This window comes from Clinocottus analis, unplaced genomic scaffold (assembly GCF_023055335.1).
Source record: "Clinocottus analis isolate CAN_PGR_092001 unplaced genomic scaffold, fCliAna1.0.p SCAF_1, whole genome shotgun sequence".
Lineage (NCBI taxonomy): Eukaryota > Metazoa > Chordata > Actinopteri > Perciformes > Cottidae > Clinocottus > Clinocottus analis.
The window spans coordinates 12,563,550-12,591,429 of NW_027175820.1; the positions used below are offsets into that span (position 1 = coordinate 12,563,550).

At 40.1% G+C, this 27,880-nt stretch overlaps 2 protein-coding genes across 4 annotated transcripts; both read right to left on the minus strand.

Annotated features, from left to right (window-relative positions):
- Window positions 1-1,806: 1,806 nt before the first annotated feature.
- On the minus strand, window positions 1,807-10,789 carry atxn1l (ataxin 1-like). The gene is made up of 3 exons (XM_068573214.1): window positions 10,701-10,789; window positions 8,717-9,873; window positions 1,807-7,669 (listed from the first exon to the last, which is right to left on the minus strand). Exons 2-3 carry the CDS (start codon window positions 9,749-9,751, stop codon window positions 6,215-6,217), a joined length of 2,490 nt encoding a protein of 829 aa, XP_068429315.1. The 5' UTR covers window positions 9,752-9,873; window positions 10,701-10,789; the 3' UTR covers window positions 1,807-6,214.
- A 1,677-nt stretch (window positions 10,790-12,466) lies between these two features.
- On the minus strand, window positions 12,467-27,679 carry mtmr10 (myotubularin related protein 10). 3 transcript variants are annotated; one of them, XM_068573508.1, is made up of 17 exons: window positions 27,539-27,679; window positions 27,109-27,435; window positions 25,692-25,752; window positions 24,020-24,156; window positions 23,505-23,577; window positions 22,123-22,265; window positions 19,741-19,834; window positions 19,441-19,588; window positions 18,690-18,777; window positions 17,915-18,003; window positions 17,517-17,647; window positions 17,274-17,343; window positions 16,939-17,009; window positions 16,482-16,654; window positions 16,215-16,385; window positions 15,728-15,910; window positions 12,467-15,022 (listed from the first exon to the last, which is right to left on the minus strand). In XM_068573508.1, the coding sequence occupies exons 2-17, from the start codon at window positions 27,163-27,165 to the stop codon at window positions 14,408-14,410; spliced, it is 2,304 nt and encodes a 767-aa protein (XP_068429609.1). In that variant the 5' UTR covers window positions 27,166-27,435; window positions 27,539-27,679; the 3' UTR covers window positions 12,467-14,407. The 3 variants fall into 3 exon arrangements, with proteins under 3 accessions (XP_068429609.1, XP_068429519.1, XP_068429432.1); XM_068573418.1 differs by having other exon boundaries at window positions 27,109-27,466; window positions 27,539-27,638; XM_068573331.1 differs by having other exon boundaries at window positions 27,109-27,647.
- Window positions 27,680-27,880: the final 201 nt, after the last annotated feature.

The following is a 27,880-nucleotide window of genomic DNA, read 5'->3' on the forward strand; positions in this document are numbered from 1 at the left end:
CAGACTTCAATGCAAAAAGTTTCGCTTCTCAGGCAATTTAACTCAGTGAGAGGCGCAGAGCCTGGAGACAACACCCTGGTCCACAAGAATCATGTCACACGATGTGACGGAAACAGTTTTGAGCAGCTGTGACTTTCCCGGAGACTTTTTGATGCGTTTTCTCTTCCCAGTTCAGCACATGAAAGCGACAGGGTTTCACTGCCATCCTATTCATGACATCCTGTAACAAGGGCAGATCAGTGTTCTCAAAAAGAGGCTTCAGGTGTCATTTATTTCTCTCTTCTCTCAGACTATGAATACTGGGTATTCTCAGAGGTTGCTCTTTTGAAATTGCTGTGATCACCTATGTCCTCCAGTGGACCAATGTGACAGAAAACTGTGGCGTCTGTGGTCTGACATACTATTGCAAAGAAAGTACTCTGAACTCTGAAGTGATGCTGGTCTTTTACGAGCACTTTCAATATATGGGTTAGGTAAGCACTGCATGTCGTGAAACTGCACTTGTCCTAGAATGGTTCAATATGAGCTTGTGTTCTGTTAGTTTATGCCTGCCTGATTTTTACAGTTCAATCAAAAGAAAAATGTTATCAAAAAAAAAATTGGCCTTTCTATTTTAATTCTATCAGGATTTTCTCTTAATGTCCATGTTTACAAAACAAATCTCTGATTAAGGCCAAATGAATGAGCTAAACTGCTAATAAGAACATTCACGCTTCCTGCGATATCGATGCATTCTGACTGGATGGCCCTCATCCTCTGTTACTGGATTAACAGATGTACAGACCATGGTGAAAGCTGGTAAAGAATGTGCAAATAAACATTGACTTTTCTCCAGTGGCAATGTCCTGAGTCACTTCCCTCCTTTGTTTTTTTACACAGATACACATGTGGACAAACATTTCTTCACAGTGAGTAATTTTTTAGCAAATAGGAGCCACAACTGAACACCCAATTCTGAAATGAATCACAGAGTATTGTTGAAAATTAAATGCCATTGATTTTACAGCATTCAAATATTTTTCTTTGAAAACCATCTGAATTTCAGTGATTGACGTTTTGAGAAGGTCATGTGCTTCACAAATTAAAGTCATTCATTATATTCAAGTTGCTCAAATTCAATTAGTCAAATCCTGAAGTTTTATATTTTGTTTTCTTAATTTGTGGCTGGTACACAATCTTGTAACAATGTTAAGCTACTTGATTTGTTTTAAACTTGATCTAATTATTGATATCAGATTTTGACTAATAGATTTTAAGTGACTTGAATATGTAATTTTGAGTCTGAATTTGTGAAAACTAAACATGTAACTATTTTAAATGACCTATAAGTTTTTAAAAAAGGTTCAAACTACATATTCATGTACATATTTCAGTCATATACACTCTGGTATTTACATTACAGTATTGGTTGAATTGTTATTACATATTAATTTGCTTATAACTCTTGTGTAAATGAATGACTAGTCCCTGAATCATATGATTAATTCGTACATCCATAAACTACATAGCAGTATAAAAAGTGTAATTAGCTCCCCTACAACCAGCTGCATTATTAACATAATTATATAGCAGTGCATCAGTGACCATGAACCATTTCACCTTCTTTACGCTGAGGTTTTGCTATTTTCACTTGAGAAAAAAGTTGTCAACTTTTTTCACCACTAAAAGCTAAATTACACTTAATGAAGAAAGAAACACAGCACACAAGTTGGATAATAGTTTATATTTGTATGTATATATATATGTATATATATATATATATTATTGTGTTTACTTAACAAACATGATAAATGCAATGTATCCAAGTTAGCTGTAACAATAAAAATACAATATCTTTGTGTCCTTAAAGTACAATTAAAACAGCAAAAAAACAAAAACACCCTAAGTAGTCCACAGAGAGGTACAAATATACAGTACAAATCTATTTTATTCAAAACCAGTACAAATAAAAATGCAACAAAATAGAGATATTAATGCTTTGTTAAAGTCAGGTAGGTGTGGGGTATTCTAAGGGAGCACTTTCGGTCGACAACTAAGGCTTCTGATAAAGATCAATACATATTGGTACGGCCATACGATATTAAAACTCACTCTACAAAGTTCATACAACCTGGATTATACTTGAGGATTGAATGTTACATTTACATCATTGCATATATTTTGCAGATTTAGGCATTTAAAAAATAAAAAAGCAGGGTTTTTTGTTTGTTTTTCAATAGTTGCACGTCACATAAAAAGCAGGGTCACCTTGTGGCAAAAATGTCAAATCTGAAAGTACAGACTTCTTTAAAACTTTTAACCGTTATCGTTCTCCTGATTTCACTGGACATCAGCAACACCACAATCATCTAAATTCACCTTTGCAGTTCAATGCGGTCAAACAGGAAGTAGTTCACAAAGTAAATGTCCCCACTGCCAACGTCACAAAACATAATAAACTGTTACATTACTACCAATGGAAAGCTATCTGATTAACGCAGCCCGTCTCCATTTATTTACCTAGATTCAGTTGTCCAGAGACTGAGACAAAGCACAAGACACCAACACAATCCATTGAGTCTAAGGGATGGGAGGGGGGGGGAATAGCAATCTTGTGGAACAATAATACAAAATAAAACAACATGTGTGTGTAATTAATGGATTGCCCTCTATTGCAGACACTCTTTTCATCGTCTTGAAAAAAGTACAGAAAAGTGCTTCCATTTACTTCACTTACACACATTGAGAAAACAGGAATTAAAAAGGCAAGTATGAGAGTAAAGAGTGTATTCAAACTTTTAGGGAATAGTTCATGAAAAAGAAAAGAAAATACAAAGCACCACACAAACACAAAGTTGCAGATTGCGTGGTTGAAGCGTCTGGGTCCCAGAGAGAATTTGTCACCCTTTGAGAAATATGAAAATGAGTTTCTGCTCATAGGCGTGACAAGTGTCAAAGCTTGACATTTCTGATTTGCTCTTGTACAGCCTAAGAAGGGAACACAAGTCCAACAGAAGCTTTCCATTATTTCAACTTCACACATTGATCAAAGCAGAATTTAAGGCATTATCAACAAGCATCATCCAAGCCATCTATACAAAAAAAATACAGCTATCTACAGAAACACACAACCTGCGATTTCTCCATGATTTTGTGTGCTTTACATTTTGGACCTCTTCAATTTACCAACAGTTTTAAGCTCAAAACACTGTAAAAGGAGGGAATTTAGTGCAATTACTTACAGCAACAGACTATCAGTGATGTGAATAAAATTCATCGGACATCTTGGTAGAACAAGTTGAGCGTTCCTGCTTAACGTGGCACACACTGCATAAAGAAAGGGCAAAAGCAAAAAGGCTCCTAGCAGCGCAGGGGGGTCTTGCTGTGAGACTCTGTGAAGTGACACTCATCTCGAGTAATTTGGCTCCAAACATGTGGCAACGTGAGAAGATCAAAGTGTACTTATCCACGAGTCAGGGGTGTGCCATACGCGAGAACATGGGGACAACTGAGTAAAAAATACAAAGTAGCAAAGCAAAATACTGGTTTGTATTCCTATTAATAGGTCATTCAAAGCAAAAAGTCCTATAACCAGGCATCAGTGTAAAACTACTGCATCAGCCCAACCTGCCCTACTGCTTCAGAGAGCTTTCCTTCAGACAATGAAGGGTACAACACTGAGTTTACTGCATAGAAAATGTCAAGGATACGTGAAATATTTTCAGATATTATGTATATTGCTTACAGCATGACAATGTCTCAATGTGGCGATCTTCTGAAGGTAAGATGTGTTTTTGACAGTGGTACAATTAAAGCTAAGCACTTTCAGAGATACGTTCATAAGTCTTTCTTAATACAATACTAATTCCATGTGGACATTGAAAGCGTTTGTACAGTCAGTATGGACAGTAAGAATGAATACAGAAGCCAATAACTCTTAATGGGCGCATGAGAATTACTTTTAGACTTGTAATATTATGAAGTTATCCTTGAAAGCTGCTCATATTGACAGGACCAGAGGATGCTCATTCTCTCATGGCCTCAATACCTGCTGACAGGTTCAGGCTGTATGCTCAGGTTGAAGGACAGATATAAACATACCAGTGTCTCGGGCTGAGGGGCAGAACCAGCACAATGCACAAAACCATGGACTGATGCTTCCGTCTGATCACATCCAATGAAAGATAATCATGTAATATGAACTATTTAAAACATATCAAATGTTTTGCCAGAGGTAAGCCCAAAGATCTTTGACAGAAAAATTAAGTGTGATTAACACTTTTTTTTAAATTGGAATGTCTGCATGAGGAATGCCGTCTGATCATAGAACTCTAAATGATTTTATGTGTGGTATAATTGCACTTATTTTCAATTTAACCCTTGTGGGGTTTTTTTTTAGCGACAATATAAATCTGCCAGGAGGAGGAAACTGCAGCATTCATCTTGGCTAATTTGTAAACAGGGCTAAAAATGCAAGTCAGTTTTTTTCTCTCTCTCACAACACCAACCATACTTCAAACATATTCCCTTCATAAAAAAAACATCTACTGTAATGTGATTCCTATTAACACGGTCAGTGAGAAATCAATGAGTGATATTTTCTATGTGCAACACAAGACAATCATTAGATACGCTGGATAAAGTATATCAGAGTCCAAAAGTGAAGGACCGTATACGTCAAAAACAAAAGACGGAACAGGTAATGATCACAACTTAATTAGAGTCAAGCCTTTCACTTGAGTAAAACATATAATATCATCAGTGAGATGGAGACTCGAAGAGAAGCAGTTTCCTCTCCAATGATTTTTTTGAGAAATTTGTCATGCACTGGTGCAGAAATACTGAAGATTCAATTAGAATGAACACCACAAATAGTGCATCACCTTTAAAGGTCAGGGTTAAAAGAGTCAGATCTCCCACCTCGGATGTACAGCGATATAAAAGAGCCAAAAATGAGACTCCTGGGGGAGAGCAGTACAGGCGTGCTGTAAAAAGAACTATTGCTTTAATTTAGTAACCGAGCAAAGTGTAACTAGGACAAAAAGACAAAGATAAAACCTCATCACTGACTCACTTTCTCTTTACGAGGCATGCAGACAGTGATGTGACTTCTCATTCCCACAGGTGGCTTTGGTGATGACCAGCCGGTGTGTTCTCCGTTAATTACGCCATTTAAAATTGCATTAAATGTCACCAGTCTGGTCTGAAAATCTTAGAGGTATAGCTAGGAGGAGGGAGGATGTCGCTCACGATGGGAAGTCAGAAAAAGTTAAACATTAAATGATGGATATTCTCACTGATGATACTGGAATGCAAGGTATCTCTCGTTAAAGAAAACAAAGCATCATATGAAAACGCTGTAATTACAAACACACTTGGATGTGAGTACACTCAACCTCAACCAGAGGGTATGATCAGATTATTTTTTGAGTGGACACTGATTGATGAACAGACATACTGATTGACTTATCACTATTTCGATTGTAAGACAAGTGCAACGTGCCACACTTGGCCTGAGAGAGGATCCCATTCATTCCTGAAAAGGAAAGAGGGGAGAGCGTATCTCTGCTTACAGCAGAGGTTTTAGACTCCTGCCGGAGAAGCATAACGTAACATACACTGACAGTTAGCATCAACAGTGCCGACATCATTGCAGAAGCTGCTGATGTCAGCGACTCCTCTTTTTTTTTTTTGGGTAAATGCTTTTTGAAGGAAACAGGATCTTAGGAATGGAGGCGGTAAAAGATCGCTGGCTGGGATCTTTTAAATACATCAGAACCTGCAGAGTTGGTAGCTTTGCTGTGCTACGAACACATTCATCCGAGTCCTTGGTCTTCCAGAGACAGTTTGGTCAAAAAGGAAGCAAGAGTGTTCTGAATGTGATGGTAACCTCCAAGCGTGGGGATGAGGAAGTGGTGACAAAGGAGGGAGGGAGGAAGAGAAATGCAGTGTGCAAGGACTATGGTAGACATTTCATCCGCTACATACTTTCTACTCGGCTTGTGACGTCTTTGTTGGACCTCAGCTGGCTGGGAAACCACAGGGCGCGTATTCTTTGGCTGAGTGACAACAGAACCAAACCCGAACTTCTCCCCAGAGACCTTGTACTTTTGTATATTTTAGTTGTGCAAAATCTCAAACATTCTGAGGCTACATTCGCACTCTTTTTTCCTCTTTCGCTCCTTGTCGGACACATTCGTGGCAGTCCCCTCTATAGTTGCTACCCAATGTGATGCTACTTCCCTGCATTAGAGCGCCCTTCAATGGACAGTTTGACCTCCTGGGGGATAAAAGAGGGCCTTGTGTGGCCGGTGGTGCTTATTTGAGGGTGTGGCCCTTCGTCTCCCTTCATATTGTATCTTTGCAGCCCAGGTGAGGACCAGCGCCTCTGAGCAGCACCTATTGCAGCCTGCATTGCTCCAGTCCCTGCCCCTCCAAAAGTAGACCCCTCTGTGTGCAAGTGGTAGCTGCTCTGGCTCCTTGGATGCTCTGTTGAGGTCCTACTTGGTCTGATGGGTGACTCAGAGTGCCCAACAACCCCAAAATGTGTGGTTTCCTCCTTATCAACCGCATCTTTTTCCCCGTCCTTCTCTCTTTCTCTGTGAATGCGGTCTGGCCTGAAATGAGACGGAGGCCTTGATTGTTGGGGGGCAGGAGGCCCCATGAGCTGGTGACTTGACGTAGCGTTGGTTTTGCTCAAAGTCCTGGACAAGTTCTGCTGTTTTTGTTGCTGCTGTGGATGATGCTGCTGTAGTTGTTTCTGCTGCTGTGGCTGGAGCTGCTGCTGCAAGGTGATGGAAACACAAACGTCTCCTACTTCTAAATGATGGCAGGCCAAACCGTAGAGCTGGGCCGTGCACTCAGGGTTGCAGGACGACCAGCCTTGCCCGTACACAAAAAAGGGGTGCTCCGGCGGAACATCGATGGTCACTTTGTTATGCTGCTCCCCCACACTAAAGTTAAGCGACACAAGACCTGGTCTCTGCTGGCTGGCACGAATGTCCACTATCATGCTGGAATCAATCTTAAGCCCCCCACTCACCTCGGCGCTCCGCACAAAGTCCTGCGTCTGGAGGTCCTCCACACGTTTAAGTTCCCCAGTAGCTAGCTGGATTATGGCTCCCTTCATGAAGTGTGATGGTTTGGGAGGAGACGAGGCGGGAGACGAAGCAGGAGCGAGGCTTGAACCTAAGACCTGAGTCACATCTGCTGCAGGCTGGACAGGAGGCTGCTGGGGCAGCTGCTGCTGAGCTGTGGTCAGCGCTGCCCTTTCAAGGAGGCACACTCTGGCTGAAGAATCAGAGGCTTTAAAGCTTGTGTTAGGGGAGGCTATGGTGGTAGATGCATGGCTGGCTGAGACATCATTAGCCTGTCCTAGGTAGTGTTGCTGTGGGGGTTGAGGATGATGCTGTAGGTGATACTCCAAGGGTATAAGAACTGGTTGCCCATTGGCAAGCATGACAGCATGGCCTGGTTGTCCCATTTGCTGCTGGAGTCCGGTCACTCTGGGATCATTGTAACTCACAGTCTGGGCTGTGAACGCAGCCCGCCCGGAAATCACGCCTGTGCCGTCTCCATGGACATCTCTAGCTCTCTGGGCACCCTGAGAGAGGTTCAAGGGGGCAAAGGAGACCTCTTTTCGCACTCCACTATGGGTGGGGGGAGCCAAACGACCAACCACCTGCTGCACCTAAAAGTTGAAGGTAATTTAAAGTTAGACGGACAATTTGTAATTTTGCTGAAATGCACATCATTTTAAACTTAATATAAGACATAAAAAAATGTTTCACAGCAGCAGACAGAATATGGCATGCAAATATGAAATATCTGTGTGGCTCAGCAGCTTCTCTTTGCCTCTCATATACTGGCGCTAAATCCAATTAATTTCACTCCAACACACAACTTCTAATGGATGCATGAAAAGCCTCAAAATACTTTTCATCAACTTATCCAGAAGACATTAAGATATATTTTCTGAGAAAAGAAAAACGGAAACATTTTGGGACTACCTAATGAGGCAGCATGTGTGAACCATTTAGAGATGATATATAGCACATTGTTGGCTTGTTTTGTGGGTAAAACTGACTAAATGCATTCCTTACTTTTCAACATGCAGCTATTTGCAATGGTCTGTATCGTTAGTTGTGGTTGGTTCAAATGAACAAATAGCTGTTAATTATGTCATTTAGCACAAACCAAGAGGACCGGATCAATTTTACTTATGTAGAAATTAACATTTTTCCTTGCTCTGGACACCATCACATACAAGGTACCAGGGCTTTATTAAGCATATCCATGCAACCAACAATAGCATAGCTTTGGCACAAAGTAACAATTGCGCCTGTGAGTGATTGCCCAATCACTTACAGACCCACAGCACAAAGGCAGGGTCTAAAATTAGCACATGCCATTAAATTCTATAAATAATGAGATAAGAAGGTATACAGTTAAACAACAACACAATTTAGGCAACTGAAATGTCTATCAAAATGTACTCAAGATTATTATGCTCAGAAATGGTGTGAGATATTATTTTATTGTTTTTCTAATTTCACTTTTTTTTTAAAGTATTTATGTCTGTATATATCTTCTAAAGATATATTTTTGCTTGATCAATATAAGCGATTATTTTAAAAGTGTGCCTTTTGGTACTGGTCTACTGCTTAAAGTTGGGAATATGGAAAGAGAGATTAACAGGAGTCATAAATCCCATTAGGAGTCCTTCAGTGGGTCTTACCTCTAGGTCACTGTCTGGAGTGCTGCGCTGACCAGGTGAGCTCCTCTCTTCAAGCCTCCGGCTCAGCGAGCCTCTGTCTTGGCTGTAATCCTGAGCGAAAGCATTGGATGCTCCCTGCAGCAGACGTGGATTTCTGGCAGCGTAGGCTGAGTCAAGTACAAGCTCCCGAGCTCCCTGCTCTTTATCGCCTCCATTCATCTCTGGTTCATTCTCCTGCTGGGCACTGTGGGGGTCTCGCGCGGCCACCCTTGAGCCCTGAGAGTGATAGAAGACTGGCAACCCTCGAGAGCTAAGCTCTGTTGTGGGTAGGACTCCTACATTACCAAGGTGCTGCTGGGCAGCTTGCTCTGCAACTTTGGCAAAGGTATGAGCAGTTACCTGGGTCTGTGGAGTTGGGGAAACAACACCTTCCTGTATGACAGATGGATAGGGAACAAGGTGGGACACAGCATGGGGCTGAGGAATATTGCTGGAGGGAGAGATTAATGATCCCGGGACAAAACCAGGGGGTAGGGCATAAGGTACTGCTGCATAAGGGGAACTAATAAACTGGAGAGAGGAATGAGGGATCTGGGCATAACCAAGAGGTGGATAAGAAAGGCCTGGATGCTGCAGGAGAGAGGAGTGTACAGTGTAGGCTGGAGAAATGTGGCTTAACACTGGGTGAAGACTGGTAGGCGAGTAGGTAACCGATGGAAGAGCCACTTTGTAGAGCATACCGTACTGGTCAACTGGCACTGCTGGCATGCCATCAGAATTATCCACTCCATAATGAAGCCCTGGCTGAGCTCGCAGCCACTCTCCGGATGGGGTTCCTCCCTGAGTGTCATTGTTGGTTGCAGAGTTCTGGATGGAAATCACTTCATCTTCTCCAATACCACCACCAACACTAGTGCCACCTCCACTACTGCCACCACCTCCACCTCCTGCAGCCCCAAACCCTCCAGTCCCTGCAGCTCCACTGTTGTTACTAACTAGGTGGTCCCTCTTCTTAGGAGGCAGGCACTCCTGGTTGCGCTCATGAGCTGGTTTCATAGCAATCCTCTGACCAAGCAAGTGCCTTTACTGTACTGCAGAGGAACTGAAACTTGCAAGCCAGTCAGCCTGCATAAGAACCAGTTCTGAACTCACCGGGCTGACCTTTACTGCCAATTTACCTAGAACAAAGATAACAAGTGAAAAGTTAGAACAATTTAAATATTCTCTCAGGGTGTGTTTGGTCCATCACATTCTGCACAAAAATGTCAAATTAGATTTAAAAAAATGTTATCTTTAGTTTCAAGTTTAAATGATTGTACTGCTACACTCATCTGTCAGAAATTAATGGAGAATGTTGTCATCAGCCTATTGGTCAGAGTTTATTTGAAAATTAAACCACTAGGCTTAATATGAACTTATCCTACTCGAGATGTAGGATCTGTAATTTTCTCACTAGAGAAACTCATTCCTTTTATATTTGAACACTGCACTGTTCTGCTTTTTGGCTTTTGAATTACCTTGGTAAACTTGCTTCCTGGAACAAACTCCTGACCAGCATTAGATATAAACCCCCTGTTTTACACATTACAAGTCCGTTTCCTTCCCGTTACCGCTACACTTCACTTAGTCAACTATGTTTACCGCTAGCTAGCTCAGTGGCTGACTTAGCTAACTAAAGTTAGCGAGCAACTTGCAGTCATCGTTTTCCGGGAAACACAGGAAAGTGACAGCATGACACTTTGTACATGGGCATTACTCGTAGATGCACAATCGTAGATGATACATTGCACCATATGAACCACTTTAGTTCTCCCTGTGATGCATCACTGGGCACCAGCCCAAAGGTTCCGGCTACTTAGCTGCACGGCTAACAGCCACAACGAGCTAACGTTGGATTAACCGACTCCAGCGCTGCTCGACATCGCACATCTGGTCACAACCAATATGGCAACGCGCAAAATGCCGATAAAAAATATCACCGCTCAGTGTTGTTGTGTGGACGTACCTCCAAATGTCATCGCGAACAAGCTTTTCTTTACAAAAACTTCATATGCAGAGGGACAATTGAAGAAATCAAGGCAGAGGAGTCGAGCCCATTTCGAAGGCCAACAGAGGCGCTCATCGATGACGTCACTGCGTTTATTTAATTTCCTGTTTTGTCTTCATGCACAAACAGCACGTACAGTAAGGAACTGAAGAGGAGACAGCAATATACTCACGTCCTCGCTTCGTACTACATCCAACTACAATACTCGCAGGTCACGTACTTTTGTACAATTACTCAATAATTGACATCTTACGAAATAATGCAATGGTAATCAAACAAAACCTCAAATATAATTTGAGTTTGTTCAAACGCATCAAATCTACATTGTGAAATTGTATACAGTAGGCCATATAACCTTAAAGTCAAAGCATAGAACCCTGGAGTCAGAGCATAGAACCATGAGATCAGATAACCCTGAGGTCACAGCAGCCCACTGCTACTAAGGATGGGTAAAATGCAGAGAATAGGTAAGAATAAAAATAACCGTGAGGTCAGAGAATCCTAAAATCAGAGCATAGAACCTCGAGATCAGAGTACAGAACCCTGCGATCAGACCATATGACCTTGAGATTACAAAACCTTGGGATCAGAGAACCCTATGGTCAGAACATCAAACCATGAGATCAGAGAACCTTGAGATCAGAGGATAGAACCCTGAGTGGCGATGCCTGTTCAACTTCTAGGAGACGCTAGACAGCCTTTTGTTAATACACAACATAAAGTTGCTATAGCAGAAGGCTATTTAGATCAAGCCTGACAAGTGAAAAGAAAAAAATATATTAAAAACCTTATAAATGTATTAAGCTCCTCTGGGACCAACGTCGTCGGTGCTCGGACTCCAATGAGAGACCTATCTGCAGTGGATGTGACATAGCATTTCTTGTTTGTCTTAGCCTTACCATAACAGGTCCCTTTAGTGCAGTGGTTCTCACACTTTTTCTGTTATGCCTCACTTTGGAGGAAGAAAAATGTTCGGGCCTATGCTGGATACATTTGACCTGGACTCAGGTGGCTTTCTGTGTGTCAAGTGCCCTGTGTTAATATGATGAAACAAAACTTAATCTAGCAATATGCACTATGTGAGTAGAACATAAGGAAAAACAACCAGTTTTAACATTTGACTGATGTACTTGAGGTGTACATTTGCTAACTTAACACACAAAAAAAATTGACATGCACTAAATATGGAGAGCATAGGGAAGTTTACCTGGTTGATAATCCATCTATGTCTTGTTAAAACAGATATGGAAATGTGTCCCATAGATGGCGCAGTCAACACTGTAAGGTTATCAGATATTTAAAGTTTTAAACTCAAACCAGTAAAATTGTTTAGTTGGCTTGAAAGGTCTACACATTCAATAGGAATTATTATGTATGCATATAGTATATGCATGAAAGTGTGCGGCTGTGATCAAAGCCCTAGTTTCACTTACTCACCTCAGGCAGTCTGACTAATGTGAATCCTTTCACAGTTTTTAGAGAGACCCTAAAATGCAAGGCAACCTCCCAGAAGTTTAACGAACCACCTCAGAGACTTCTTGTAACGCCTCCAGTAGCAATTCAAACCTTACTTGCGCACGATCTGTGTCATTAAGTCTTTAAGGATCTTTTATCATTCATTTTTTATATATTTAGGTATAAATAATGTAGCGGGTTATAACGTATCAGATAGAGTAATCGCCAAAATCAGTGAACTCTTGAGCCAGAATACAACACAACACAAATTAGTTTGAAAATTAATGTAATGATTGGCTACTGGTACAAATGTTAGCCTTACTTTCAGTTAGGAAAAACAGCTTCAGTGGCAGTACCACTGAATTTAACTAGATTTACATAATAGATAAATCAACAGTTTTAGACAATTAAGAAGTCAACAAGATTAGAATATAGTTACAAAAATGGTGAATTTTCCCAAAAAAAAAGGTACAGGGGATGTACAGTAGCACTTGCATCCCTTGTAGAGAACATTTGCATAATTGAATAAATACATCTGCTGCTCTTCAATATCAAACTGTGCCCCAGTGGAAACACGGTCATCATGCAATTACAGCAGAGTGCAACATTGTGAATTAGTAGAAAAACACAGCATATAAATATCTCTCCAGAAAATATAAAAGGACCAAAGAGTAAAGGTTATTTAGTACCACTAATCAAAAACGTGATTTGGAAATTTTCAAACATACACAGTATTTATAATATTTGCCAAAATAGATATTTAACAACCACCGTAAAACAAACTATCCTTTATAATGAGCAAAATGTGCAATTAAAAGCATTTAGGAGATCAGGTTCCGCACTCACGTCTAAATATATATAAAAAACACCTGAACTAGTTATTGCCAAAGAATCACAAGTTTATCTGAATATCATTGGATAGAAACTAGTTAGTTAGATGTCGAGTCTGTAGAATGGCCTTATATTTAAAATAACTAAGTACTTTGATATTAAATGCTGTATTGTTATTTGACATGAGGATATTACACAGTGCTAGTTGCTCAACAATTGTAAAAAGTAAGAAAATGTGTCTCAAACCACTCTCTAGCTTAGGAAGTAGTACACTTTCCAGATGGACTCTTTTAATGGTCTCCAAATGACAAAGTCTTAGCAGCACAATGAAAGCTTAGTTCTCTGACTGCACCTTTAAAACAAAACCTAACTATCACTGCCCTGACTGAAAGTACAGTAACTCCATGGTTTGTTTTCTTTTTCATTATTCCTCTATGCATTCTCTAGAACAAACAAGATGCTTTTACAAACATCATTGTTACTATTGCATTTATGACACTTGTTATCCAGATGATTGACTGCTCATATTTTCTCTTGTGCTGCCTTGAAACTGTGTCACTTGTCATTGACGAATTGCTGTTTGGTTCACTGGATCAGTGAAATTCAAACTGATTTGAGTCCCTTGTTCGTGCATTTGCTTTCAAATATTTACCCATTCAGGAACTGTTTTTATGAACAGTTCATCCTCAGTGCCTTACCAGAAGGCCTCTATATTAAGTTTAAGGAATTATCCACCACAGATTGAAGTCCTCACAGTTCCACTTTGCCTTCGAAGTATCACCTTCTTTGTGAGACTAAAAATATAGGCCATTTTCTCTGCTTCAAAAAAAGAGTAAATCTACAAAGTTAGTCACCGAAATCACACTATTTGCTGTTTAAAGAGAAACCTCAACACAACTATGAAAGAAATGGGTACTCGGAGCAAATAGCATTAAGTTTGTGCAAAAACAAAACAACAACGCTCCATTACATTCAACCGGGGCAGATCCTCTTCATTTTTACCACATAGTAAAATACTTGTTAGCAGTGTTATTTTCTGTTCCTCTTTCTACAAAAAACAAACTATGGAACATATTACACTGTCAATTACCTTTCCTGGAAGCTACAAAATAATTTGAGTACTTTGAAATCAGTGTTCATTGAAATGCATCATTGCTGCTACAGTAAAAACAAGACATTTCTAATTTCAAGCACTACTATTTGGATTACCTTTTTCAACAATTACAGCGGGGAGGTTTTACTGATCAATGAGGATTCAACAAAAAGGACTAAAATGATGGCTTTTCAATTATTGCTTTAAAATGTGTTAAGTTGAATCACAGGTAAAACCTGTAAACCTGTACTTAGTTCAGAAAAGTGAGCTTTAAAGCCCCACGTCTTCAGAGAGTGTCATTAGCAAGAGTCTCTGTGGAGAGCCAGATCCTCGCCCCGTTCAGAAATTTGCTAATGGGGGTCCCATAGCCACTGCGGCGACACAGGTTACCCATTGGTGTGAAAGGAAAGGAGGAAGTAAGGAAATCTGGAAGTGAAGGGGGGTCATGTGGGGAGCTGGCCTTAAAATACATCCTCCTTTGGCTGGAGTGAGGCCCACTGGAGCTGGGGAGTGGCGTGCTGCCTGCACTGGGGCCCTTGTACTGCCTGAGCTGGCTCTGCAAAACCTCAATTTCATCGACCAGTTGGGAGAGCTTGTGGTAGGCGGTGATGGGGCCTCCTTTGGAAATGCAGGCTTCAGGAACCCAGCGTAGAAAGAATAGCTTCCAGAGAGCCAGGTGTGAGGGCATGAGCAGAGGAATCAGGAGGCCTTGCTGGTCAGCAGGTCGAGAGAACCAGTCTCTAAAAAAGCGCTCAGACGGACTTTCGTCTCTCACAAGTGAGAAATCAGGCTTCAGCTCCGACACCAGAGAGCCCCGACGGGCCAATGAAGAATCCTCTCCAACCTTCAGTCCATTGCGCAGAGATGCGGGCGGTCCTCGCAATGTGGAACTGTAGGCTTTCTGGTAGAGGAAAGACACAGTTTATCATATTTAGTGAGAATAACTGTTATCTCAACAAAGCTCAATCGTTACCGGTTCTCTTTTAGTGCATCCCTTTCTGTGCCATCAAATCCCCTGGCCTTTACAACTTTACAACAAAAAACAATGATTTATTTTCTGTGTAATGATTCACCGTCTGTGCTTTTTCTGAAGTTGCTGATTACAGGAAAACAAAATGTTGCCCATAAAATCTCTGCAGCAATTATCAACACTGCTGACTGGATGAATAACTCATGTTAAACATTTACTTCATCAGAAATTCAGCAAAATGCATGAAAATAAGAAGGCTGCAGTGTGGCGAGCACCTTAAATTAATTAGAAATCAGAATCAAAGAGACAGCGAGACTGTATCAACACTGATTCCTACCCAGCAAAAGAAAATAAAAACACAATTGCTGTTCAACTCTGAAAATGCCAATACCAAAATGGAAAACAAGATTACAAAACTTTGTGTGTCGACATATAACAAGTCCTTGCACACTAAAAAACGTCTACATTACCATAAAAAGGAAAGACTAGTAAAGATTGTACGCCTTTAATTCAACATTAAACTAAGGTGGAAAGTCAACAATGAAAATCAAATCTTTGTTATGTAGTAAAAGAAGAGAACATACAGATAAAAAAGGCTACTTCTACTACAATTAACTTGTAAAGTGTGTGATGTACCTTTGAGCGTCTGAAGGTTTTCACTTCCCCATTCTGAACGCAGGCCGCTGCTTTGCCTACATACGTGGGGTTGTTGAAGAGCGTTTGGTCTTTAGCAGAGAACTGCTGTGACCAGTCCCAAACCGGAGGGAAATACACAACCTGGTCTTCTCCTTGAGGGATTGCTTTATTCTTGGCAAAGTCCTGTAGAGTAAAGACAAGGTTATTTATACTCTGGACATTCTTCATAGTGTAAAGTTTTTTTGTAGGATAAGAGATAAGATAAGATATTCCTTTGTTAGTCCCGTATTGGGGAATTTGCTTTGTACAGACTTGAGCTGGGAATCCGAGTAGGTAAACAAACAAAACAAAACATTTAATTGTGCTAATTGTTTCCTAACCATAAGCGAAATGTGTTCTTATCTGTGGGCATTACGTTGTTCTCTTTCCTGTCAATTATCTGGTTCACACAATCTGATACACAATCATATGTGTGCGTCTCTCTCACCATCAAGTGATGAGCACGCTGATTGGGGGAATTGAAGAGGAAAGTACTGAAGAGTGGGATCCACATGCTATCACTCAGTACTGTCAGATAGGCCTCTGTGAACTCAAAGGCTGCTGGGTACTGGTTCATCATCTGCCACACGCAGTCCAGGAACAGCATGAACAGAGGGGACTTAGCCGAGAGAACGGAGAAAAACAAACGAGAAACATAAGTGTTTTGGCATTTCTATTAGTTCTGGGAGTGGGTTATTTACGGTGAAACAAATACCTCATCTTTGTCATTCTTCTTTAAGTGGTTGCACCTGTCCAAGAAGCGATGGCCAGCCATCACCCATTCCTTCTGCACCAAACTCTGAAAGCCAATAAGGCTGCGATAATGAGGGTCCAACATGAGCTGCACCAAGCAGGACACCACACAGTTCAGGTCTCTGTCTTCCTCTTCTGCAAAGGTAGACAAAAGAGAAACCAACAGCTTAAAACAAGCGGTTTGCAAGGAAAGCACTTTCAACATCACTTCAGCGCTGTTCAGAGAGAACGTGTGTCTTGGGTGATCTCATCAAAAGTGGACGACCTTAAATATGTCAGTTCACAACTGGCATTAGCATTTTCACATGCATCTGAAACGACAACTTGATCAAATCTAACTTGGGAGTTGCTGCTATGTGACTCCCAGGCTTGACCTCAAAATAATATGGGGGGACTAATGATTGATAGACGACTTTTACCTTGAAGAATGACAGAAGTGTTCTTTCCATCCAGGACGTACACCATCTCAGCTGAGTGTTTCAGGAAAGCCCTTGAGTCACAAACGTGAATGATTTTGAAAAACATGCAGTACTTTTTTTTTAAGAAACCAGCTTACCACTCATCACTTTTACAATGTACAAAAGTAAAACAATGTCTTGACAAAATAGTTAAAAAATAACAACAATAATGTATTTATGAAGGTAAGTTATGCTCCAGAGGGAACTATGAGGTAACACGGATGTCGTCTTCTTTAAATTTGGTCTCTTTTAAACTTTATAAAGCGCTATCATGCCGTGTTGGGTTGTTTACATACCTGACGTACTCCAGCCATCGTGTGTTTTCAATAGACGAGAGCCACCTCTCCTCCGACTCCTCAAAAGGATCTGCACAGTCATACAGTCAAATACTTCCTACAACTCTACATACACAGATGTGGAGAATGCCTTTTTATTTACACTTGAAAGAAATGTGCATTCAGATGAATCTCACACAAAAGGTATGTGGATACTTGCTGTGGTTATCTACAGTTACTGTTGAACATGGAAATGAGGCTCACCTATGACACAGATCTGCCGGACTTTAATGAAGGCACTCTGTATGTCCTGGATGTTAGGCAGAAACTTGTCGAGATCTGACTTGATGACTTCACTGCGCTGTGGGTGGCTTTTTGTGATGGCAGAGAAGACCCTGCAACAACAAAAGACAGAAATCAATGAGTGAGGACTTAAAACAGCTGTATATTCGGAACAGTGACATAATAAGCTTTATTATCAAAACTGTACAAAAAATACATTTTTAGATTTATATTAAATTAAGACAAATCAAACATTTTCTTATTCCACTGCTGCAGTTGAACATCTGTTGGCTGCTATTGCCTTCCCGTGTAATAGAGAGAGTAGTAAAACACATTTAATAAATGTTTTAGTCTTAATGAAGTAAAGGAGTTTTGTGTACTTCTGATCAATCCTCTTCTGCTGCAATGGATCACCTATGCCGGCCATGCGGACAAGAGCACTTCCATTTGGGTGATTCCAGCACCAGAGCTACAAGGAAGAATGGAAATAAATGAGCAGGCAAATAAAATGGATGCTCTGATCCATCAAAGATTACAAATTACTCCACTTGTAGTCCAATAGTGAGTGAGTGAGTGAGTGAGTGAGTGAGTAAATATATATATATATATATATATATATATATATATATATATATATATATATATATATATATATATATATATATATACCCCACCCCCACCCGACAGGGATAAATGTAGTATTTCTGAAGCCTAGTTCATGCTTCTGCGTCACGTCGACGGCGTAGTCGTTGAGCATTCAAAGTTCTGCGTCGAGGGACCGTGTCGCTCTGCAATTCACGGCCATGCCGCCAGGTGTGTGTGGCTGTGTGGTTTCAGGGGTTTTAGAGTCGGAGCTCATCAAAATTAAAGAGCAAATGCTTATATTGCAAATGTTGAAGCACAGGCGACAGAGAAGACATTTGCAGAGGTGATCTGTACGACCACTAAAAAAAAAAAAAGCAACTGCCGGAAATTACGTTCTGAGCGGACCAATCACAGCGCTTGCGGTCTGCGTCGATGCGACGCGTAGTTAGGATTTTGAGGAGGTGCACGTCAGGCTACGGCATAGGGGTGTGCGTCGACGCGGTACCTACGGCGTAGGTACGCCGTCGACCTGATGCAGAAGCATGAACAAGGCTTAAGTGAAGGACTTACAGGGATGCGCTGATTCATGAAGTATATGGAGTGCTTCTTTAGATCCTGATCTGCCAGTGAAACTGGGACCACAATGTGCTCTGGAAGACTAAAAATTGAATTTTGAGAAAAAGACTGCTGTTACATAGGAATCAATTACAAGACGCTAGGAAAATATATCTCCCAATTTTAAAGCTACATTTTCAAAGTTTGAAAGACAAAGACGTACGAAGGAAGAAAAAACACATTTAGGCTATATATTGTATAACTTACACATGCCCATCTTTTTAATTTGAATGAGAGAAGTATGTTGCTTCATGCCCACAGATATAATATAGTATCTTTAGCAGTGACATTTTTGTGACCGAGGGAAAACTGAATCAGAGTGTACTGCAAGTATTGTTTTAGCCCCATGTGAGTTTGGTGCAGGGTACTATTATGCACTTTTGAGGCTTTTCTCATATTCCACATAAAACACTGTACAATCCTTACTTTGAAACCCACCATGATGTCACCACTGAACTCAGATGAATAGAACCTATTGTCCAAAAGAGACTTGCATTTTACGCTGAGACGTTCTCCTGAGTGTTTTCACGTCACTCATGAAGCAAGGAAAAAAGCTTCCAGTGTAAATATACCATCTTGCCAAAACTTACCAGGTATGAGTAAAGGGCGAATAATGAGTGACTGTAACAACTAAGACTAACTGAAGGAGCGACAGACTCAATCTGCTTCGAACACCCAGAATAAATAAAGAGCGTTGGTTGAAAACCTTGGTGAGATGGCATAGCCCTCATTGATGGAGCACACTCTCCACTCCATTGCCCCCGTTCTCTTGATCTCCCGATCCCAATCTGATGGACGGTCAAAAATAGGAGTCCGTAATCCTCCTCGAGGGGTGGCACCATTGACTCGCTCTCCTGGAAATACAGATACACTTTGAGACATTTCTGGTGCATTATCAGATACATTTAATAAGATAATCAAAAATACATGAATCAGGATCACACTTTAAAAAGCATTGTATGCCTTCTAAAAGCAATAAAAGAAATATGGCATGCAAAATACGTACCTTTAGATTCATGGTAACGCCGCCCTTGATACTCAAAACCAAACAGCAGTGGAAGATCAGCTGGATGGGAATAGTGGGCAATAGCCAGGCAAACCTAAAATAAAAAGAAAAGTGTTCTGATTGGACACGTGGTGCACAATACAAGTACAGCTGAAAGGAGGAAATCAATTAAAGCACTATCATGGCAGATTAAGTCTCATCAAAACCATTTAGTTTCAAAACTCAGGTACACTGAGGTAAATGAGGCAATATTCTTTAAAACACACAAACACAAGAACAAGTAAAACCTGGGAAAGCAAATAACTGACAGCCAACTGCTCTGGGTTCATAGCACTGACTCTCCCTGTGGCTTAACAAGAGTCACACAAAGCCATCCATTCAGTAGTAAAGCTGTGAATAACACGAGAGCGCACTGAAAAAGTGTGTGTTCATCCAAGTGTATGTGTAGACGAGGCTACTCCCAACTCTGTAATTTCCAATGGCCAAATAAGCTATTATAGGTTGGGTTAATTCAATATGTCATAAAGGGAAAAAAAGAAAAAAGACTAGCGCTCTGTTGTAGGTTCAAACTGTAATTACATACATGGTGTCCATAAATAAACTCACAGTGAGGCAAGGCAGACTCATTTAGGTTTTGAGTGCTCGAAACATAACCACCCTTCCAGATTTTGTTGTAGGAGCAGAGTACAAAAATTAGGTTGAACAGTTAATTTTAAAATAACTTGCAAAGAGACATGTAAAGCTGTTCATAAGACTTTTCAATGCACTGCCATACTATAATGCTCTTGTTAGCTAAAGGTGCTGTGTGTATGGTGTGGAGCTTCAAGACCTCCAAAACCTACACAAAAATTGCTCCCAGATGACGAGAGGAGTTCAGACATGTAGCTCTGTACATTCACATCCATTTCATTGGCACGCTGTGAACTTGAGATATACAGCTGCCTAATTATTGTAGGTAGTGAGGCTGCAGGGAGCCCAGAGCTCTTGAAAAACATTTGTGCACATAATTCAGAAATACACATTTATCTCCTGGACTTCAACAACTCCAGATACTACAATGTTTTGAACAAAGCATCCGTGTTTACATAGCACGAGTCTGCTGAATGTTTATTTTGTTACTGTTGGCTGTGTTTTGAGTTTGTTTAGTACACCTATCAAGCGATCACGTGTTAAAAGGTTCTGTCCAAGATGCCAACTTTGTGGTTTACGTTTTATTTTTTTAAACAAAGGGCTTGAAAGTTTTGGCAAATTCACTCAAAGCCTGAATTTCTTAACTCACGACATAACTGACACATTTACGTATAATCTTATATCAATTGCTACTATGAAAAATGACACTTACTTAAAAGGTCTTTATATTGAGCTCTAGTCTGAAGAATGAAACATCTGTCCATGTAATCTCTCTGTGCAGGAGATGAGTCAGAGTCACGCTGCAAGTTGTTCCTATAATAAGGATCAGTCTCAGTGCCTTGACTGAGCATTGTTCTCTTCGTCACTTATTCATCGTTTGGCTAATGGCCACACAAGAGAAGTTAGTTTATATCCAGATAGAAGGGGAGATAATGGCAAAGTTTGTATGATAGAAATATCCTGGTTGCTGAGGAAGTGGTCATTGCACTGACAGAGTGCGAGTATGAAGTGAGCTCACGCAGTCAGGAAAGGAAGCGTTTGACCACCAACAAGTAAAAGTGAAGTAAAGGAGAACTGACAAAAGGAGAATGAATACTGAGCAATAGAGACATTAAAGATGGACTCAGCAGCATTGGAGAAACCAGTAATAATCTAGATGTTGAAGGTATCTAGCTGCACTAGCTGCAAAAATCGCTAAATCCAGCAAGAAAGTCACCAAGACGGCAAAACTGAGGCCACCCTCAAACCACTCCCCTCAAATTATAACCATGAACAGATCATAATGAACCTAAAGAACGAGCATGGCTATCTTCCAGACCAAAGATACCGGTTGGTGTTTTTTGCCAGAGCAATTGATTTATGGATTGCTGTTGGGCTGCTGGTGTTAACTTTACAAATTACAAATAAAACAAATCATATTTCTAAAATGCATTTTGCAGCTTTAAGAGTGAGAGCCACTAGGTGTTGAAACTTCACGTGACGCTTTCAAATTACTGTGAAGGCAAGATTTTAATTACCCAAAAATAAGCCAATCATGTTGAAAACAGGTGCCATTTGTGTTGCGTACAACCATTTCATCCCAAATTCCCAGAGTTTGGATAGATGGGCTCGAACATTTTGAAAGTTTTTACATTTTAAAATAACTTTTTTTCCATTAAGTCAGATGAACATCAAGTTAAGGAGAGTCTGACAGGTATTAATCTAATATTTTTAAAAGAATTTTGAAAAAGAAACAAAAGTTGCATCACTCACCTTTTTGGCCCCCTCAGGCCCAGCTTCATGAAAGCAGAATCTTATGATGCGCAAGTCTTTGCAATAGAGGATGAGCTCTGTCGGGTTGAACTTCAACTTCTGGTTTGACCCCAATACTTTCTTCTTCCCCTTTGTATCATTTACTGGGAGGAATAAACACAGAATATGACTCAACTTCCTACATTGCAGATGTCAATGCAATATTTCATTTTAAAGCACCCTCTGTTGAACAATGTCAATTCCAAAACACTTAACAGATGTCTCTGCCAAGGCTGAATAGTTGTCTTAAGTTTAAGACGAGGCTAAATTTTAAGACTACGACAATGTGTTTGAGTTGTGGCAATTTATAGACCACCAGCAACAAGAACTTGGCAACCAATTATATGAATATTGTATAGCAAATTAAAAAACAAATGAATGGCTTATGGACCAAATATTGAATGTTCAATTTATTCAACAATGCATTACACATTAAATAGAGGAAAAGTCCTGCACTTGTGCAGAACAGTATCAATGACCTTGACCTAAACATATGCCATTACGGATCACATTTTAATTTCAGGTGCAAATGGGGATTTAGGGAAATTATTATGTATCATTGTGTATTATGATGTATTGGTATGATTTATTAGTATGAATACAAAGCTAAATAGCATTTGGGAACCTACAACCCAAATTATGTGAAAGCATATTACTTCTCAGTAGAATCAAACATACTGATTTGATTGGCATTAACTATTACAAGGGCCTGATCTCATCGCTATACTCCTATACTTGTGCAAATCCCATGATGATGAAAATAACACGGTAGAACAAAGCCTCGTGCTTCATCACTGTAACACTACAAACATTGCTCTGGGCAGTTGCCCCTGCAGAGTCAGCAATCCACAGCAATGAGATATGTCAACAAGTCTAATCCCAGGCAGGCTGCACTGCCACTAAAAACTGCCTTCACTGTGACATCACTTGTTATCAGATTTCAGACCAGTAAAGAGACTGACAAAAACAAAACCAGGCAACCAAGCTGTTAAAGACAAATGATGGGTCCATCTACATTGAATTTGGATTTTAGTTCACTCTTGTAAAATGACAACTTTAGGATGCTAACCGTTTATTCTGAAACAGTCGATTGAGTAAGAGATTAATCATCTACTGAATACACTTAAAAAATGCAAACATTAGCTTTTGTTTCTTTAATACCTTAAAAAAAAAAAATAGTTTAGGGTTATCTGGATACTGAAAATGTGGGCCCTGGTAATACAAATTCCACCTGTGGAAGTCCGTAGGTGTGTGCCTGACAATGACATGACAATAGCAAAGATGCTAAAGACAAACTAAAAAAAGTGAAGTTTGCCACAAATGTTATGTTCCATCAGATGTACCTGTCACTACTTGCTCCAGACAGGTGAGGGGGATGTCGTGTTCTCCAAGCAGGAGGTGGGACAAATGGGACTTCTGTAGTTAAGGCAAACAACAACAAATAGTACGAGTGATATCCTGGAGACATTACACCCAAAACTAACCAAAATAATAATATGATATAATAGTAACGATCAAGATCCATTTTTGTATTATGGCAACAATCTGCCTCGTAGCTGGAAATGACGTCTGTTCTCTCACTTCTTGTACGTTATCATTGACAATGTAGTAGAGGAAGTACACGGACACAAGTTTTCCTTCCTCCTCACCAGCTGCACTGAACATACAATTAAGGCTGTAGAAGTTTAAGTATTTAAGGTGTTCAGGAGCTGACAATTTTAAGCACTGTATACGAGGACATTAAAAAAATGTGGTTTGGACTGAAACCAACAACCGTATGTCTTTTTAATACTTCTAAGAATGACTACATATTCAAAACACATTTGAGTGATTAAAAAAAATCAGTCAACACAAATACCTGTTTAGAATGGGCTTCTGAAGGGATGAAGGAGACCTTAAAGTTGGTGCAGATCAACTTCCCCCAAAGGTCATCCTGGCTGCTTTCCACACTGATGCATTTCCTCACAAAGTTCACCTCATTAACTACTATCTCCCCTGGGGACAAACAAATGAGATAAAAAAAGATGCAAAGGTAAAACTTACAGTCTACCACAACACGGTTCAAGGAAGAATACATAAAATAAAGATAAGTAAGTAAGTAAATAGGGTTAACTGGCTTAGCTTTGACTTTCTGAACATACCAGTAATTTGCTATTTATGATGTTATAAACATATAATCATTTCTCAATAAATAATCATTTATAAATAACTTACATCCCTGTGGTATCCAATGAATACTCTTGACATAAATAGATATAAAACCAAAGAGGAGGCTGAGGTCACTTATCTCATCACCAATGTTTTTCTGTAAGAGCACCATGTTTGTGAAGGGCTCTGTTGCAAAACCAAAGAGTTGAATGATTTTAAAAAGCTGAAGCTACTTAACTTTGTTGAGCAGGGGAAATGTTCTCTTAATATGACAACAAATCCATAATGCTGCTGAATGTTGTCCCAGGGATTTTCAAAAGATGAGAATAAGACTGATACAGATCAAAGGACTGCCTAAAAGCACCAAGTAATAAATGCACAAGAAGTCCAACACATGCAGACTCACCATGAAACCTGTTCATATGTCCTACTTCAAAATCAAGATGACACAGGATCGACAACCCCTAAGTGGTAAACGCTGCGTGCGAATATAAAATCTGTTTTACCAGGCATTTAGTACTCAATAAAAAGTCTTGTCGTACTTAACATAAGTTAAATAAAGTACAGCAGGTTTGCAATCGATTTGGTTTGGTTTGGTTACTTTATTGGTACCCGAGGCTAGACTTGGTTTGCAGGAATACAAACAGTCGAAAAACAGAAGAAGAACAACAAGATATTCATCTTGACATACAGACAACCAGACAAACATGATAAAAGTACTCAGAGCTCCAGATCAGTGCTGTTACAAATATAATTTGTTCACCTGTGTCATGGCTGCTGGAACAAAGCTGGTTTTATAGCGCTTTGTTCTGCACCGTGGTACAACATACCTCCGTCTGGAGGGGAGAAGCTGAAACTCCCTGTGCAAAGGGTGGGTGTCATCTTTTAAAATGGATCCGGCTATGCGGATGAAGATTTTGTTGTATGTGGCTCTTGGGAAACGTTAAAAAAATGTAAAACTGACATGGAAGACATCACTGTGTATTTACTCCGCAATGTGACAAATATGCCTGGGGTGTCGAGCCACTCCCATGAGGCTCCCAAATCAACTGCTCAGACCTAACCAGAATAAACCTTTGAAATGAAGATTTTCCTGCCGCTCCAGTTGGGGTAACTAATTATATATACACACAATAATTCGGTGCTCAGTCTTGATGTAAAGTGAAGTACTCTATATTTAAAAAACAATTTTATGATAGTTTTAAAATAGTTGTTTCCAATAAAAATGTTAACTTTCCACAATTAAGAGGATGAAACGGCACAGGAACAGAGAGGAACTGGGCTGCAAAGGGCAAAACTGAGTTGTAGCCATAGGAGTTATGCTGACAGGCTGTTTTTTGTGGTGCCAAAAGGTTTTAGGATCTTGCAGAAAATAAACTTACCTTGAAGTAACTTCGGTTCCAACTTTTTAATAGGTGGTTCAATAGTTTTCTTCGAATCAGTCTAGAGAAAATGAACAAGTCACAAGTTAGTTAAACATTAGGTTTTTTCGATGGTTGATGAATAATGACAATAATATGCCATTACAAGGAGGAGGGGCTTGAAGATTACCACTCACCGTGTGTGACCTTGCTTGAAAACTAAGTAAACAATATAAAATGCTTCTGTAGAAATAGAGACTTGTTATGGGAATTGCAGAATCTTGACAGCTATCACTCGGTTTTGTCGAATTAATGTTGCATAAACAGGTGCAACATGCCGTAAGCAATGATAAGCCTGGGGAAGGCCGTTTAGAGAACTAGATTGAAACTAAAGACACACAGCAGTCAACTAATGCTAATAATACTGTAACCCCAAATGCTGCTCATGACGCTTAAGTGTTGATTTTTAACTCAATGTGTTTGTGGTGGAAGTACAGTAATAATAGCATTTTCTTCACTTGGGTTTATAAAAAAAGGGCTGCAGTTTCTATCCAGCGAGTCAGCTGTGGCTGTGTGGATGTAATCAAACTCAAAGTTTGCAAACAATCCAATTAAAATCCATTGAGTTGGAGTACACAGCCAAAACAAAACCTACGCAAATATAAGGACTGCATCATACATGTAAAAATAAATATCAAATAACCAAAGCATATTTTATTCAATAAGAGAAGGGCTGAAACTTAACATACATGAAATGCATCCCCTCAGAGTATAAAAAGTAATTCATTTAACTGAATCTTTGTCATGTGTATCACTGATATTCTCTTATAACTGTGCCATCACTGCAAAGTGCATCCTAGATTGGTAACATTTATATGGACACAAATATAGGTAATTATACTACATATTTGTAATTGTTAACGATAGTACCAAGACCAGAGCATGCTAAAGACAATATGACAATCATTTTATGCTAGAATACATTATTTGATGCCTTTTTTTCTTTCTTTTTTTACATAATGGCAAAAGTAAAGTATAATCTACATGCAAAACACTTCCAACCCCTAGTCTTGACCTTCTCAGTACAAACACCTATTTAGTTTGGGCTGTTGCACTAAGTAAGCAAACAATCGCAGAATACACTTGGAGGCTAGCACGTAGTTAATAACCACACATTGAACGTCAAAGGGTAGTTGGGTACTTAATCTCCTTTTAAAAAACGGTACTAACAAGTGGCACAACAAAATACTTGTGCACCGTTTAAAAACTCAAGTATTAAACCTTGTGGGGTGTTTTAACGCAGCATAAAGCTAAATGGATTAAACGTTCCTTTCGCGACAACGTCGTCCTAAATTAATTTAAAGTATTTGACACACCGTGGTCATTCACCATGAAAAATAAACCATGCGATTAGTCACAAACAAGCGCACACACATACCTGTAGAGGAGGAAGATAACACTTGAAAGTTGCTTTCATGGGTTTGACAGAAAACATTGTTTATGTCCGCTCTCTCGGCGAGGTTCCCAAAACTGGCGGAAAAAAAAAAAACAAGCCAAACGGGCGCCTTCAGTAAAGTTACGGTCCTTAGCTGAGTAAATCCGACTCGTGTGTGTGTGAAATATTCATCGGGACAGCCTGGGCCAGCGACGGCTGTCCTCCATTACGATGAGCGGTTCGGTAGCAGGTCACGCAAGCGGGTTGAACAGTTGACAGAAGTTACCGGAGAGTCGTCCGTTAGCTCGGTTAGCTGGCGAGCAGGAAGTACTGTGTGAAGTTTAGAAACGAGATAAAAACTCTGAAAAAAAATCATTGAGAGGCACCCGGTGTGTGTCCACGTTTTCTTTACACCTGTTGTGGTGTTGTTTACCTTCAGTAACTTCCTGAATGTCTCACTAATTCAGCCAAACGCAGTCCCTGTTGCCGTGAAGGACTTATCGGCCATGTTCATGAGAAGCCGAGGTGCAGCCCTACTTCCGGGCTCCGCTGCTGAGCTGTACGTGTCCCAAGCCTGTCATCAAACTTTCTGTACAGAAGAACAGGACACTGGGGATACTCTGTAGATACCCGAAAACAAATTACTTTGTACGACTGCACATTGTAATAAATATCGATATCCTTGTCATTTGATGTAACCATAAAATGCCGATTATTTTGTTCGCATTGTTCAAGAACACCACCCATGGACTACAACTCCCAAGAGACGTTGACA

Bases quoted from the DNA above. Each gene is read 5' to 3' on its own strand.
- atxn1l (XM_068573214.1), bottom strand. From the start codon at position 9,751: ATGAAACCAGCTCATGAGCGCAACCAGGAGTGCCTGCCTCCTAAGAAG. The intron at 7,670-8,716 runs GTAAGACCCACT...TTCAACTTTTAG, and splicing joins CTCCAGACAGTGACCTAGAG to GTGCAGCAGGTGGTTGGTCG.
- mtmr10 (XM_068573508.1), bottom strand. From the start codon at position 27,165: ATGTTTTCTGTCAAACCCATGAAAGCAACTTTCAAGTGTTATCTTCCT. The intron at 24,157-25,691 runs GTAAGTTTATTT...GTTTGTCCCCAG, and splicing joins GGAACCGAAGTTACTTCAAG to GGGAGATAGTAGTTAATGAG. The intron at 16,386-16,481 runs GTATTTGTTTCA...CTCTCGGCTAAG, and splicing joins AGAAGAATGACAAAGATGAG to TCCCCTCTGTTCATGCTGTT.